Here is a 17,500-nt window from a genome sequence, read left to right on the forward strand (position 1 = left end):
GTCTGGTCTTACTCCCGGGGCAATTCACTTGGGGGACTGGGTAGACTCGAACCCGGGTCCGCAGTAACACAACGTTCGGTCTGAGCTAACTTGGTTCTCAAATTCATCAACTTGTTGAACCTGGAGTACCTTTCTGAAGAAGTAAGACATCCGGGCCTAGGATATATCGCTCCACGGTGTTCCGCCATCCCCCCACTCCTTTTCACACGAGACGCGCTGACGGCTTATCCTCTTTCCTTCTGGTTAACAGTTCCTCACGCGCACAGCACAGCAAACAAACGTTTACTTTTTCTTTCTTGTTTGCGGGCCTCTAACCCGCCCGGTTCTCGCCTGGTGATTGTGAGTGTCTGTCCAAGCTTGAGGCAACAATTTATCAAATCATTGGAGAAAATGGTTGAGGAGGCACCATATAGAAAGGAAAGAGATTGAAACTATGGTAGAACATGGATATTGGTACTTCTTCATATTATTCAAATAGGACTAGGTTGGATGTGTGTGGTTCACGTCGATGGAACGCGGTGAATGGGGTTTCCCTATGATGAAAAGCAATGACAAGGTAATTACATCAGTATGTGATAATCATATGATTGTGCTGTTTACAGAGTTCAAGTTTGATAACTCTCTTGCGGACACGGACACGGACACGGACACACACACACACACACACACACACACACACACACACACACACACACACACACACACACACACACACACACACACACACACACACACACACACACACACACACACACACACACACACACACACACACACACACACACACACACACACACACACACACACACACACACACACACACACAGGATATTCAAGACAACATAAGAAACGTCTTGTTACTTAGCCCGTTTCTACGCAAGCACAATATATTGTATTGCACAGAAACACAACCTTCTAGAATAAACCCAAACTCAATATGCAGCAATTCTCAGTCTAGATAAATGCCAAGTCTCGCCATATATCTTTTTGGGAGGGAGAGGAAGGCAAACGAACCTCCCAAAATATGTACTTTAAGCTATTACGAAAAAAAAGTTAAATTAAAATGTCCTAATGGTATTTGCCTCAGACTTAGACAAACTCAGAATGATGAATGAGTTTGAATAATGCAAAATCTGCGTTTGCAATGTAAATACAAACTTAGCGTCTCGGAACGATTCTTTTTTTAATGGATGTCGGCGATCAACCCAAATTAAAAAGCCCCTCCCACTATGAATTAAAACCTTCAATACTGATGCCTCCCTCTGCACTTCCGGTTCTGGGAAATACTTTCGTCTAATGCCAAATAACAATGTATATTTTTTACAATTCTGTGACAAATCTCCGAGTCTTCCATGACTCTGCGCTGTTGATGGGGAAAAGGGATACTTTTGCGGATATGTCAGTACTGTACCGTGTAAAGGTTTTGGGGGGTTCTGAAAGAGATTTTCGAATATGACAGATGACAACAACGCTGGTGACGATAGTGGCAAGGTCAGTACCAAGAATGCCAAATTACACACTAAAAGACGAATATTCTTCATTCTCTTATATTTTCCACCCAAATCTATTCATAAGAATGGTTACAGGCCTGGACCTCTGGATGCCATATATATATATATATATATATATATATATATATATATATATATATATATATATATATATATATATATATATATATATATATATATATATATATATATATATATATATATATATATATATATATATATATATATATAAGTTGCATCGACTTTCGTTGACTGGCAACCCGTAGCCCCTCAGTGGTTAGCAAAAGTCCTCAGGAAATCTCATGGATTTCTCCGAGAAGAAATTTCAGCCTGATGCCTGTGTTGTATTCGTGTAGGACAGCTTCTTCGTCATTGGCTTGTACCAGAAGGAGGAGGGGAGGAGGCAAACTCTGGTTTCCAGCTTCCCACATGTCAGAAAGATAAAGGAAGTAAAGACGAAGTTGATAAAGAGAGATCAAAGGACCATTCCGGAGACCGAGTGTCAACCCTTCGGGGTTGTATCTCCACAGGGAGATGTGGGTGATGAAGACAAGGGGCGCGGGGAGGTGACTCTCTCTGACGTCTATTCAGGCATCTCCTTTTGTCGTAGGTTGATACAGCGAGCCTTCCGGATGTTTGCTATATGCTGTGGGTCTTGAATATAGATTAATGTTTTACCTTTCTCTGCCAGGTAATCCATGGCCCGAGTGTAGCAAGCAAGGGTCCTCGATGGGACTCTCACTGTTTTCAAAGTCTCCGTTTGCAAATAATTGACAGAAAGAAAATAGATGAAGGGAACTAATGTATACTAATGAACGTCTTGAGATGACAAAATGAGAGCAATAGCTAGATCGATGAATGAATAGATAGTAGACGGATAGAGATAGATGAGATAGTGAAAGAGATAGATAGATAGATAAATAGATAGAGAGAGAAAGAGAGAGATAGAGATAGAGATAGAGATAGAGATAGAGAGAGAGGGAGAGAGAGAGAGAGAGAGAGAGAGAGAGAGAGAGAGAGAGAGAGAGAGAGAGAGAGAGAGAGAGAGAGAGAGAGAGAGAGAGAGAGACGAACTAGAGGAAATTTCACCAGATGACAAGAGATTATGAATATTTTCCCTGCAGAGAACTAAAATCACCAAGCAGCAGGCAGAAAAACAAAACCAGTTCTTCACCTGATTAGAGAAGAAGGAAAGTTATCATCAAAATACTTGGGCGGGAAGTCGCTCAGTTCTTCCAGTAGAACTGTGGAAACCTGGCGGAGGTGATGGCTGTGGCAATAAAGAAAATACTGTACATAACTCAGAGCTTTCTCGTCCGGAGTTATGTGGAGGAGACACGGCCCCTTCCCTTCCACCCTCCATCCCTACTCCGTCTCTATATTTACCCATTAGCTGGCACATCAACTGACATTCAATTACTCAGGTCACACTCGCTCAGTGTTTCAGTCGACCTGGCAGGTGATTTCCGGTCTATGGTCGCCTGACAGACTGTCTGGTTCTGTCTGAGTCCGAAGTCAGATTTAGCTCTGTCAGTCGTCCATGCGACAGAGGCATCTTCTGTCAGGTTGACAGAATGCGGAGATTCCTTTGTAGGAAGGGGGATCAGGACGAGGAAGAGGTGTGAAGAGGTGGATGAGAAGGAAGAGTAGGAAGAGGACGAAGAAGAGGTAGATAAGGAAGAAGAAGAAGAAGAGAGAGGAGTAGGAGGAAGAATTTGGCGAAAAGGAAGAAGAGGAAGAGGATAAAGAGGAGGTAGGTGAGGAGGAAAGAGAGTGAGAAGGAGAGTTGGAACATGAGGAGGAATAATTGAATGAGAAGGAAGAAGAAGAGGACGAAGAGGAAGTAGATAAGGAGGAAGAAGAAGAGAGAGAAAGGAGGAACAGGGGGAGGTGGACGAGAAGAAAAAGAAAAGGAAAAATGACGAGGAGGCGAAAAGGTGGATGAGAAGGAAGAAGATGAATCAGAGAAAGAAGAAGAGAATGACGAAGAGAAGGAAGAAGAAAGAAGAGGAACAGGAGGCGTTGGATAAGGAGGAAGCAAAAGAAAAGGAAGAGGAAGAGGAAGAGGAAGAGAAGGAGCAGGAGGAGGAGGAGAGGAAGAGGTTAATAAGGAGGAAAAGGAGAGGAAAAGAAGAAAAAGAAGAAGAAGAAAGAGAGAAAATGAGAGAGAGAGAGAGAGAGAGAGAGAGAGAGAGAGAGAGAGAGAGAGAGAGAGAGAGAGAGAGAGAGAGAGAGAGAGAGAGAGAGAGAGAGAGAGAGAGAGAGAGAGAGAGAGAGAGAGAGAGAGAGAGAGAGAGAGAGGAGAAAGTAGAGGTGGACGGGTACGCTTGCATTAAAACATTTCGCGTTTAATCATAGTCATTGTGTTGGACTTCAAAGCGCTTCGCAGTGATAAGATGATCACAATGGATATATTGTGCCCACCACTACCACCACCACCACTACTACCACTCCTACCACCACCGCCACCACCTCCACTAACTCTACCACCGCAATCTCCCCACTACTACTACTACCACAACCACCATTAACTCTACCATCGTCACTTTCACCACCACACCACCAACACTAACACCAACACCACCACCATCACCACTAACTTTACAACCACCACTCTACCACAGCCACCACTCTACCACCAACATCACTACCACCACCATCACCACTAACTTTACAACCACCACTCTACCACAGCCACCACTCTACCACCACCACCACTCTACCATCACTACCACTCTACCATTCTACCATCACCACCATGAACCTATTATACCGCAATACTGAAGACGTGGATGTACAAAATAGGCACACGCATAAACGAGAACATTTACACAATTAGTGGGTACGCTTTTGTGTGTATTAACCTAATTGTAGTGTGTGTGTGTGTGTGTGTGTGTGTGTGTGTGTGTGTGTGTGTGTGTGTGTGTGTGTGTGTGTGTGTGTGTGTGTGTGTGTGTGTGTGTGTGTGTGTGTGTGTGTGTGTGTGTGTGTGTGTGTGTGTGTGTGTGTGTGTGTGTGTGTGTGTGTGTGTGTGTGTGTGTGTGTGCGTGCATGCGTGTGTGTGTTGTGTGTATGCGTATGTATATGTGTGTATGCGTGCATGTGTGAGTGTGTTGTGTGTGCGTATGTATATGTGTGTATGTGTGCATGTGTGTATCTGTATATGTGCACGCGAGATATTCTATTTCGGTTTGTTATCGTGAATATATTGTGTGTATGCCCACGTAGTATATACCTTAACCACAGGCCGCCAAGAAACCAAAATCTGGCAATTTCATTGACCGCTAATGGTTGAAATTTTGAATTTCATTATGCAGTAGAAGGGTGATAACGTTGTTCTAGCTGACAACAGACACCTGAATACATGACCGCCGAAGACGATTCACAGGTTTCATTCTGACGTTCTCTCTTTCTTTTCTTTTTTCCTTAGGAGGGGGGGGGGGGAGTTTGGTACTCAGTTTGAAACATTACCTAGATGAACCCATTAACTGACAAAGGTAGACTCCTAAATTCGATTCTGGTTGCCGTCAGGAGATTTTATTCACGAAATGGAAACCCCGATTACGCAGAAGGCTGAAGTCTACCTGATTTAATTTCCTCTATTACATTGGCACACGTGCATGTTTCCTTCTAGCTAGCGCCAGACGATTTTATTCAGGTCATGGCGATAACATCTATCTGGAAAGGCTAATGTCCGGTAAACTGGATTCACGTACCTGATGAGACGGTGCAGGCCCGGGAGATGACCGTGCCAGCCGTGTTGGAGGCGTGACATCGGTAGGTGGAGTGGCTGGGCGGATGCGAAGCGTGTGGCTGGACAGCCGACAGGAAGAGGGACCCGTTGGGCAGAACCTCCCTGGAAAAGAAACCAAAAGATACTTTTTAAAAAACCAAGCCATAAGCGCCTAATAATGCTACCAAGACCTACTCCATTTGTACATTTCCTTTTGCTTCATAATCAACATCTCTGTCACCCTCCGGACACGATGAATCTTCCAAGTTAACACGCTTGCCGAGACTCCAAACAGCGGTAGCTCAGAGTGTAGAGAAACTGTGACCTTGAACTTTAACCTTATTTGCTTTAGCAAAGTTAGTGTTTAGTAACCACCTTGTTTATCTTCTTCTCGCCCATACATGTTCTTCATGGACTGTAGTCTAATGGAGCTTCTACTCTTGTGAACAATCTTGCACTGCGTTGTCTTAAGGGACATTTACACGATCAAACAGTTTGTCAAACCCGGTTTGTCAAACAAGTGTTTGAAGTGATGTTTATTCGTGCGAATGGGGTATTTGGTTGTCAAGTGTGTTTGTCAAACGTATATGACAACCAAATACCCCATTCACACGGTCAAACATCACTGCAAACGCTTGTTTGACAAACCGGGTTCGACAAACCGTTTGATCGTGTAAATTGCCCTTTATAACTCATGAGCTTATTTAGTTGGTCGGCCTATACATATGTTGACATATGTGCAACAATTCCATGTAAAAGAAATCGAGAGACATGAGGAGAGAAGAGAGAGGGAGGGAGAGGAGAGAGAGAGAGAGAGAGAGAGAGAGAGAGAGAGAGAGAGAGAGAGAGAGAGAGAGAGAGAGAGAGAGAGAGAGAGAGAGAGAGAGAGAGAGAGAGAGAGAGAGAGAGATTTCTGCAGTTCAAATGACCAATTTTGCGCTGGTTATGGAGTGCGTCTTATGTCATCATGGTGTCCCTCGACCGTTTTTCCTCTTCAGCGTTACAAAACGTGGGAACCCCTCTTGGTATCGCAGGTCATGTCCATGCCTATCAATCAAGATATATTTGCAGGGCAGAGACGTGCAGATCATGTGTGTGTATATGTATATGTATATCAAAATTATTTAAAGTGAAGTTATTAGCAATTGTCCCATGCTTGTTGGTTACCAGGACGGTATCAAACGTCACGTGTATTTCTTCCACTACCTCTCCGAATTCCCTCTTCACCATGTCTCACTCTGACATATGTTCTGTTCCTCGTTTCTTCATTTTATAATTCCTTCTTTGTATCAGCACTGAAGATGTAATTATACGAAAGCGCTCTGCTTTGTTAATTTACTTTTCCTAGTGGTTACTTACGCATGTATATATATGCGTATATGTACATGTATATGTATAAGTATATGCATATGTATATGTATGTGTATATGTATACGTACATGTATATTTGTACATATATATATGTATATGCATATGCACATAATCAATCATATGTATATTTGTATTTTTGTATCATTGAACATGATCATTGCTAGCTAACACTGTTTTGATCTTACGACGTCGGCTTAACGTTGAATGAAGTTGAGTGGCGTCAGCCTTACCCAAGAACAACTTAAAACAGCACCTGTAGGATAAAAATTAATGTGGCTTTCGGTCTTGATATGGCCAGGAAGCGCATCTCTGTATTTCTTTATTTCCAGCCTGTCTCCTTTCTCCCCCCCTCTCTCTCTCTCTCAATATCACTGTTTTTCTGTTTGACGTCTTTCTCTTTGCTCTCTCTCTCTCTCTGCATCTGCCTGGCATTCTCTGATTACCTATCTGTGTCTCTCTGTCGGCTTAGCACTGACTGCCAATCTCTCTTTTTTATTGCCTCTTTTTATGTCTCTTTTTCTCTCTACCTTTATTTGTGCGCATGTGTGGGTGCGGGAGTATGCGTGCGTGTGTGCGTGCGGCGGTGTGTGTGTGTGTGTGTGTGTGTGTGTGTGTGTGTGTGTGTGTGTGTGTGTGTGTGTGTGTGTGTGTGTGTGTGTGTGTGTGTGTGTGTGTGTGTGTGTGTGTGTGTGTGTGTGTGTGCGTGTCACTCCTCTGCGTTTGTGTTTATCCCAACTTACCTATGTACATGAGAAGACTCGAGAAAAGTTATTGCCGGGTCCGTTTATTTTCTTAACTATGCCTGCCTTTTTAAATATGCAGACCCTAATATTTGAGGTGAACTTATTAATTACCAACTTAAGAAGACGAATTATTAAACTTCGCTTCATCGTTTAGTCTGAGACATCAATAAATATTAAAAAAAAGTACGGATGCTCTACACGAGATGTTTATCTTTATCATTTCATCAAATCGATAATGAATTGATGACGGATCTATCGGTAGAGTCAATGATAGAACAGACACCAATGGATAGAGCACTTGCAAAGGCAGCCACATAAGTTTTAATTCAGTTACGTGTCTCAGTCAGCAAACAATTTTCTTTTTACCGCATGATTTTTACAAGCCTCGACTCACGTTTTCTCCATCTACGACCCCACCTCCCTAACCACCCAACACAATCTCTTTCTCTCTATCTTTCTCTCCCTCTCTCTGTCTCTACCTCTCTCTCTCTATCTGACATACACACACACACTCATTTCCTGTCTCCTTCAATAGTTCGTATGCATCCTGTAACTCTTAACCACTGCAGTGCCATGGAGGAAATCTGCAGACAATCTGTAACCGTTAAAACCGTTAAAACCGTTACACTATTCAAGTCATTCTTAGCCGCTTCGTCTGGTCTTTGGCATCGCCTCGGAACGGCTTTCTACAAGTCAGTCGGCCACCTGTCTCGTGGCTCAGGCGTTATCGGCCTGGACGCCGGCCGACATCGACAGACGAAATTGGCCGCAGATGCAGATCATGGATCTCCCTTACTATTAGGTTATTGGGTTGGAAATGCAACTTATGATTTCAGCTGTCAGTTTCCGCGCCATAAACTACGGCGACACGGCGCTCGGGACTGGAATTCCGAAATTAGCCGCCTGTAATAAGATTGGCAAGCGGTGGAACGCAAGAAGACTGCCCGCCGTGTGTTTGGGACAAAGAGGGCGATGGAAGCTTCGTTGGCGGAGGGAAAGGGCGGGTGTAGCACATCCCCGGGAAAAGTGTTGATAATTAAATCAGTTCATCTGAACTTGACGGAAATTTACGGAATTTTTTTAATTCATATTGTTGAACCGAATATATGTCTCCCGTCCTAGTGAATTAAATTTTTTCTAAATTTTCTCTTATATGAACAAATGCACTCCGGTGTTTGTGTGTGTGTGTGTGTGTGTGTGTGTGTGTGTGTGTGTGTGTGTGTGTGTGTGTGTGTGTGTGTGTGTGTGTGTGTGTGTGTGTGTGTGTGTGTGTGTGTGTGTGTGTGTGTGTGTGTGTGTGTGTGTGTGTGTGTGTGTGTGTGTGTGTGTGTGTGTGTGTGTGTGCGCGCGCGCGCATGTGCGTGAACATGTGTGTTCGTGTGCATGTATTTGTGCGTAGGTAAAACTCTTGTTTGTAGTGTACAGATTTATAAAGACGTACTCGTACAGTGAATGCGTTTGCATATACGAGTGTACACACAAATGGAAGGATTGTGTGAACACCTTTTGACAAATCTATACTCCCAGCCACCTTTCTTCTCTATCTTTGTACATATATGCAACATAGGATTCAGTAGTATCCTTTACACGCGCCCGTAGGTGCATCCCACGTTAACTTGAACCTACTATGTCTCCCATACCCTCACTGTACTTTTTCCTTAGCGAGAACAACAACAGTAAAACATATCACCTTACTAATGTGGACGTGTTATGTAGAAAACGGGAGAAAAATAATAAACAATGTTCTTCGAACAAAGAAACCCATTAATATAGAGAAAAAATGATAATCGACGGGGCAGTCTTAATGCAGAGTTATGAAAGCGACATTCTAGAAGTTTTATAGTTTTGAGTTAGAAGAGTACACAGTTCCTTCGAACTCTCAGGAGCCTCTGTGAACCAACACTTTTCATCGTATTTTGTGACTTCGGGGAATCTCAGCCAACGGAACTATGAAAAGATTAAATCAAACTGGATGCACTAAGTGCGCTGATGACGTCATCGGAAGCGTGCAGATCTTGCATTCGCTTAATACTGGGTTCGAATCTCACGCTCCTCTTCGATTCCCAGCAGTGATTGTGTGTTTCCTGCCCCAATAGTTCACGAAGCGCATAATAGGGCAAAGGGCCTCCTGGCGTAAGCCCTTTGCCTACTGATGACTTACGTTCAGTCGTTAGACTACAGAAGGGTTTGGCGAGGATGTACAACAACAGCGATAGAATATGCCCCAAATGTAATCATAATTATGACGACAAGATAACACGGAATAAAGGGCAATATGACATAAATGAAATACATTGAAAGCAGAACAAAAATACCAACGTCACCAAATATTCTATCATTAACAATTAAGAAAATAGCAAACTTTACAACTTTTGTTAATGGTGTAGCCATTTAGAGACCTTTATATCGATAACTCATTTTATTTAGTCAAAGAGCACATCTAGAAATACATTCAAGCTATGTGGAATATACATATATATATATATATATATACATATATATATATATATATATATATATATATATATATATATATTATATATATATTGTACCTGCATTAAGCTCAAGAGATTTTATTCTATCTAGCGTAAAACATTCAATTGAGGAGGCACTTTAGGGCATAAATGGATCAAGGATAAGGTCTCTCGACCTCTATGGTCCCTTAACCTCGTGTGGACCCGTCAGCAAAATAAGATTGTCAGTCTTCAACTATCAAGGGGTGAGGAGAAGAAGAAGGTGAGAAGCCTACGCCAGGAAGCGCTGATAACGAGCAAGAAGACTTGAGGGAGCACAATGAAGGAGGAGGAGGAGGAGGAGGAGGAGGGTGGTGGTGGTGGTGGTGGTGGAGGAGGAGGAGGAGGAAGAGGAGGAGGAGGAGGAGCAGCAGCACCGACTCCACCACCCGTGTACTCCTCAGGTATGATAATCTTTCGGGAAAGGGAGATAGTATATCGACGGCTAGGAAGGAGGAACAGGGATGAGAGACGAGGATGAAGAGAGGAAGGAGGAAGAGGAAGAGGAAAAATGGTGGAGAAGGAAGAGGAGGAGGAGGAAGAAGAAGAAGAGGAGGATGAAGAGGGTGGGTAAGAAAAAGAGGCTGAGGTTGAAGACAAGAAGGAGGAGGACGATTAGGAGGATGAGGGTGAAAACACACAAAAGACAAATTTCGTGTAATTTACGTGACCAATAAAGAATTTTATTATCATTTATTATTATTATCAAAATGAGGAAAATGATAAGAATGAAGATGAAGTTGGGGGGAAGAGGAAAAAATCAAGAAAGATGATGAAATTTAGGGTGGGATGGATATGTAAGAGGAGGATGAGGATGAGGAGGAGGAAGAGGATGAGGAGGAGGAGGAAGAGGGAGGGAGAAGGAGAAGGAAGAGGAGGAGGAGAAGGAAGAGGAGGAGGAGGAGGAGGAGGGGAAGGATGAGAAGGAGGAGGAGGGGAAGGATGAGAAGGAGGCGGAGGAGGAGGGGAAGGATGAGAAGGAGGCGGAGGAGGACCAGGGATCACGACAGACTCCATTACGCGACAGGACTCCGCCGGTGGCCCCAAGGCATCACGATAATGGCGTGGATGAGTGGGACGGGGCGCAAGAATGAGGGGGCCGGTGGTGTAATAGGGACGGTGGTGGTAGTGAAGTAGCGATGGTGGTGGTAGTGGTGATGATACTAGCGGTGGTGGTGCTGATGGTAGTAGTAATGATAGTGGGGGATAATGATAGTAGAAACGGTGGTGATAATAATGGTAACAGTAGAAGCGATGGTTGGTGGTAGGAGTGATGATGGTGGTGGCTGTTGACTTAGAGGCAGTTACAGTGGAGGTGATCACAAGTTGTGCTGGAGGTAATAGTAGTGTTATAGTGGTTTTAGTGGTAGCATAAGTAGTGAAAGTAACAGCGGTGTAGTCGTCGTAACAGTGATGTGGTGGTAGTAGTGGATGGTATGATACTGGTAAGTGTGTTGGTGGAAGAAGAATTGCAAGTGGTGGGGGTTAGTGATCTGGTAGTAGATGTGATGGTAGTGTTAGTTGTAGTGGTAGTGGATGTGCTAGTGGTAATAGTAGTGATAATGTTAGTGTAAGTGATGGTGAGAGTGCTAATAATAATAGGTAATTACAAAGGATTACAAAAGGCGGAGCATGCAGACAGGAGACCTTTTGGACCATATCTAGGTCGGATGCGAAAAAAAATCATAACAATAATAAATTAATAAATAAAACTATAATAATGTAAACAAATAAAATACATAAATAAATGCATAGGTATAGTTAAATAATAAACAAACAGGTAAATAGTAAATAATAATAAATTGACAATAGTGGACATAGTGGTACTCGAAAATTGTGGTCTTGGGATTGATAATATGATGGAGTTGATGGTGGTGGTGATGGTGATGGTGATGGTGATGATGGTGGTGGTGATAGTAGTGGTGATAATGATGGTGGTTTTGATGGGTGCAGTGGTGTTGGTGATGGTAGCTTTAGTAGTAGTGGTTTTGGTATTGGTGATAGTGGTGGTGATGATGTTGATGGTGATGGTGATAATGGTGGTGGTGATATTAGTGGTGATAATGATGGTGGCTTTGATGGGTTCAGTGGTGTTGGTGATGGTAGCTTTAGTAGTAGTGGTTTTGGTATTGGTGATAGTGGTGGTGGTGATAGTGGTGGTGGTTTTGGTGGTTGTGCTAGTGTAGGAAGTGGTGCTGGTGGTCAGTAGTGGTGTCGAGAAGACTGGAGAAGATACGTGGCAGAGATGACGACACGTTAGGGTTAGTGTCTATTCACGACTTTTCACGACGACCAGACGGAAGCCAGCTGAGTGACACAAATTTTGACCCATCCATCACACGTTGGCGCAGCCGCTTAAACATCTTGATCTACCTGGCACCAGAGGAATCTATTCAGCTCTGAGGTGATTTTTTGGGTGGTGGAGGTTCGTGTCAAAATGAAATTCGCGAAATTTCAGGTTCCTCGCAAGGATCACCTCGTTTACTCTCCCTCGTTTATTCTCCATTGTCTTCAAGCCTTTGTTTGATCTCCTTTTCTTCGATCAACTCTCGTCTTCTCCATCTTTTGCCTTTCAAGTCTCAACTCACCAACTCTCAACTCTTTTCTTTCTCACTTCTGCCTTCCAAGGTTCCCCTTTACGTTTTCTTTCTCTTCCTTTCTCCTTTCTATCCTTCCTCCTTGTCTTCTTTCGTCCCTTCTTCCTCCTTTCATTTATTTTCCTCTCTTTCTCCGCATCTTTCGTCTATCTTCTCTTTCCTTATTTTTCTTCCCCCTCCTGTCTCCTCCCTAACTCCTTCCCTATTTTTCTCTCCTCTCTCTTGTTCCTCTCCTTCCTTCTTACTTCACTATTTCTCTTCTTTTTTTCCACTTCTTCCTCTCTTCTTCTCTTCTTTTTCCACTTCTTCCTTCCTCTTTTTTCTTTCTTTCCTTCCTTCTATCTCTTATTCCTTTTCCCCTCTTTTCTCTCCCAATTTTCTCATCTTTTTTTTCCTCCTCTATTCCTCAGCATTAATTCTCTTTCAGCTTGTAGTACTTCATATTCTTTAACGTTTCCTTGCGTCCAAATCTTTGCTTCAACTTTCTCTCGCGTTTATTTTGCATTTACCTCCTCCTCCTCCTCCTCTTCTTCCGCCGCGCATTCATTCCCCACTTCTTTTCAACCCCTCTCTCTTCCCTCCATCGCTGAATTCTTTTCTATTTCTTCTTCGTCTTCGCCGTCTTTCTCTTATGTTAATTCCTAGCTTTTATGCCTTCGGTCTTTCAAGGCACCAACAGTGGCTTTAACATATCAGATCCTTCGTTATCTGTCTTTCCGTGACATTTTTGCATCTCTTCAGAGTTAATAAAGACTCACGACGAGTTTACTCTCGTGAGAATCTTTGCATATATTGTTCTGGCTAACACAAGACGATAGTTTCACACCCCTAAAGGCGGGGCTCCTTTGCTGGTACTGCTCTGTCTGCCTCTCTCTCTCTCTCTCTCTCTGTATGAGCTAACCCTCTCGCTATGACGATACAATTCACATATTTTGTTCCGTACAAACGCCAGACGATTTTATTCGCTGAGAAATCCCTCTTCTTCATTCTCTCTCTGTGTGCCATACAACTAATTTTCATTTTCATTTGGTTGTGAAAACTCACAATACTATTCCTCCCTTTGGACGTTGCATCATTTCCGGCAGACACTGAGGCAATGTTCAGGTTGAAACCAGGCGATTTTATTCAAATCGGGGAGACCCGTGGTTCAGGTGAGATTGTATAGAATCGAACCTGCGTTGGTGCAACAGCGCAGGACAGTGATCCCCGATTCATTTAATTCTTGTCCACGGTAAGACCATTTTATTCAGATACCAAAGCCCGCCTTCAAAAACCACAACTACCAAAACCATCACTATTACCAACGTATGGGCGTGTACGTGCGTGCGCGCGTGTGTGTGTGTGTGTGTGCGTGAGTGTATATCTGTGTGTGTATGTGTGTGTGTGCGTGTGCGTGAGTGTATATCTGTGTGTGTATGTGTGTGTGTGCGTGTGTATGTGTGCGCGTGTATATATATATATATATATATATATATACATATATATATATGTATATATATACAAATATACATATATATATATGTATACATATATATATATATATATATTTGCAGAAACTACTTGGAAAATAAAAGAAATGAATACCGAACGTTTTCGTCTACTCAAGACATCATCAGGGTACAAAGAATACAAAAAATGACCAAAGGTCATAATATGTACATGGTGGTAGAGGAACTGGGAAAGGTCCAGTATTACCTGATTCCAGAAGAATTATTTACAATCTTTTTAATAATAAAATTATCTAACTTATACAAACCTATGCTTAAATTCATATTATTTTCAAAACTATTTTTAATGTAACATGATTCAATTATGTTCCTTTCTACAATATTATGGCATCATGTAATAACTTTTGTGTTTTGCCAGTCAATAATATGGGAGAGCTCTTTTTGGTGGACGAAAAGTCCACTTGACATTTGACCCGTTCTTATATTGTATTTATGTTGACTAATCCTTTTGTTTAAATCTTTTCCTGTTTGGCCTATGTACTTCAAATCACACACTTTACAAAGTATACTATAGATACATCCTTCTTTTTCTTTTGGAGAATTCCTAATGAGATAGTTCTTAACAATATTGTTGTTATTTAATATCACCTGAATACCAAAGCTTTTTGATATATGAGGAAGGGTGCTAAAATTTTCATGATATGGAATTGCTAAAATGTTCTTCAATTTAAATTCGTTTACTTGAGAGATGTTAAAACATGTTCTGGCTTTTTTTTGGTGCTCTATTCATCAAATGTTTGGGATATTTTCATTTTTGATCAATCTCATAATTTTTTTTTACTTCATCTTCAAGATACCCAGGAGAACATACTCTAAACGCTTTCAAGAACATAGAAGAAGAAAAACCCCCCAGATAACTTCGTATTTTGATGATGGTATGAATAGAAATAAATATATGAGAGAACATTGGTTGATTTTCTGTAGACATTAAATATCAAATAACTACCACATCGATGAATACTTACATCTAAGAAAGGCAATGTGTTGTTCTCTTCTGTCTCAAATGTGAATTTTATAGAAGGAACTAAACTATTTAACTTTAACACAAACTCATCCACAGGTTTATCACAAGGCCAAATACACAATATGTCGTCAACATATCTGTGCCATATCACATTAGATGGCAAAATATTAGGCAATAAATTTCTTTCGAAAAATTCCATATATAGATTACTTAAAACCCGGGGACAGACAATTCCCCATACCCATACCAAATGTTTTTTTTTTGTAAAACTACCCATTAAACTCAAATTTCGAGTCAATAACACATAACTTGATTAAACTAATAATTGCATGGGAAGGAAGTATAAGATCATATTTCTTTAATTCTTTTTCAAGAAAACTTAACAAGTCTAAATCCGGAACTCGAGTAAAAAGACTTGTTATATCAAAGCTAACCAATTTGAAGTCAAAAGAGATATTGTGTCCAAGTAGTTTGTCTTTCAAATCAACATTATCCTTAATATGTGATTTTGAAATTGTTCCAACAAGAGGACTTAAAAGAGACACTAGCCATTTTGATAACATATAGCTACAAGATCCAATTGAACAAGTAATGGGCCTAACTGGATTGTTAATTTTATGGATTTTTATTAATCCATACATGTATGGAAGTGACGGGGACACTGTAGAATTTTTTTTGACCAGTTCATTATTACCTTTTAAAATGCTCTTAAGATTTTTGTTAAAACACTATTTACACTATCTAAGGGGTTTTTGTTAATCTTAATATAAGTTTCTTCATCACTTAACAAAAAAATCTATTTTCTCTAAGTAATCTTTCTTGTTCATAATAACAACACAATTGCTCTTATCCGCCTTCGTGGTGTGTAGGTCTTTGTCATTTTTAAGGTTCTTATATGCAGTTAGGAAACGTTTAGGCACACTTGATGGCCAAGACGTAGATAGAGCATTGTACACAAAACCTTTACATAAATTAATGTCTTGTGCGGACAAATCACTAAATTTTTCCAAATTACAAAAAATCTTGGCAATTCCTACATAGTTCACATTTTGGTTGTTAAAAGCAAATTTCAATCCATATCCAAGCTCACATTTAATTGTTTTATCACCATTCCTCAAATATTTAAAAGCTTTGATATTCAGGTGATATTTAATAACAACAGTATTGTTAAGAACTATCTCATTAGGAATTCTCCAAAAGAAAAAGAAGGATGTATCTACAGTATACCTTGTAAAGTGTGTGATTTTAAGTACATAGGCCAAACAGGAAAAGATTTAAACAAAAGGATTAGTCAACATAAATACAACATAAGAACGGGTCAAATGTCAAGTGGACTTTTCGTCCACCAAAAAGAGCTCTCCCATATTATTGACTGGCAAAACACAAAAGTTATTACATCATGTCATAATATTGTAGAAAGGAACATAATTGAATCATGTTACATTAAAAATAGTTTTGAAAATAATATGAATTTAAGCTTAGGTTTGTATAAGTTAGATAATTTTATTATTAAAAAGATTGTAAATAATTCTTCTGGAATCGGGTAACATTGGACCTTTCCCAGTTCCTCTACCACCATGTACATATTATGACCTTTGGTCATTTTTTGTATTCTTTGTACCCTGATGATGTCTTGAATAGACGAAAACGTTCGGTATTCATTTCTTTTATTTTCCAAGTGGTTTCTGCAAGTATTGTTGTCACGTGTGCTTAGTGATTTGTTTTGCATATATATATATATATATATATATATATATATATATATATATATATGTGTGTGTGTGTGTGTGTGTGTGTGTGTGTGTGTGTGTGTGTGTGTGTGTGTGTGTGTGTGTGTATGTGTGTGTGTGAAGAGTGCGCATATATGCATGTCTGTGATTGTGTATATGTGCGTGTGTGTTTTTGCCTGTTGCCTCATGAATGTACATAAGGGTGTGTCAAATGAGCATGCGTCTTCATTTTCCTGTCGAAAAGGTTTCGATGGCAGACGTTCTTGTTGTCAAAATTTTCTTCCTTGCTCCCAAATATTCCTGGACATTTCACGCCTCATTGACGTTACACTCTTTGTCCCAAGAAGACTTTTTCATGTTCCATTTTTTTCATTTCTTTTTCTATCAACTTTTATCTTTTCTTTCACCCTCTTTTCCGTCCTCTTTATCTCTCTATTTTCACTCTATTTTCCTTCTACAAATCATCCCCGGGTCTTCTCTCATTTTTCTCATTAAGAACGCCCGGTTAGAGGCAACACGCTTCTCTTCCATTTTCTGGCCCATCTCCTCCTCCTCCTCCTCCTCCTCCTCTTCCTCCTCCTCCTCCTCCTCCTCCTCCTCCTCCTCCTCCTCCTCCTCGCTTTTCTCCTTCTTCTCTACTCCGGCCCCCTCCTCCACTCCCCTACTACACTCCTGCGTGACCCATCCTCTAAAAGGTTTCAGAGTAATTGAATTGCAGCGGCTGGTGGTTTATGGCAACCCTTGGCCAATATAAACAAAGCCCAGGAGCTCCGCTTCCACTTTGCTTTCGAGAAGAGCTCGGATAAGTGCAAGCATATGTGGGTCTGCGT

General features: G+C 41.1%; 1 protein-coding gene across 9 annotated transcripts in view; it reads right to left on the minus strand.

Moving 5' to 3' along the window:
- The window catches only part of LOC143029790 (cell adhesion molecule Dscam2-like), a 971,930-nt gene that overhangs the window by 479,717 nt on the left and 474,713 nt on the right, over positions 1–17,500 (minus strand). For all 9 annotated transcript variants that reach the window (XR_012966874.1, XR_012966873.1, XM_076192789.1 and 6 more), the window contains exon 4: positions 5,228–5,367. Coding sequence is in view for 7 of the 9 variants with exons in the window: in XM_076192789.1 (XP_076048904.1) it covers positions 5,228–5,367 (140 nt within the window). In the remaining 2 variants the exon portion in view is untranslated. The remainder of the gene's footprint in view (positions 1–5,227; positions 5,368–17,500) is intronic.

The sequence above is a fragment of the Oratosquilla oratoria genome, chromosome 11, assembly GCF_046742065.1.
Source record: "Oratosquilla oratoria isolate Oo_2021 chromosome 11, ASM4674206v1, whole genome shotgun sequence".
NCBI lineage: Eukaryota > Metazoa > Arthropoda > Malacostraca > Stomatopoda > Squillidae > Oratosquilla > Oratosquilla oratoria.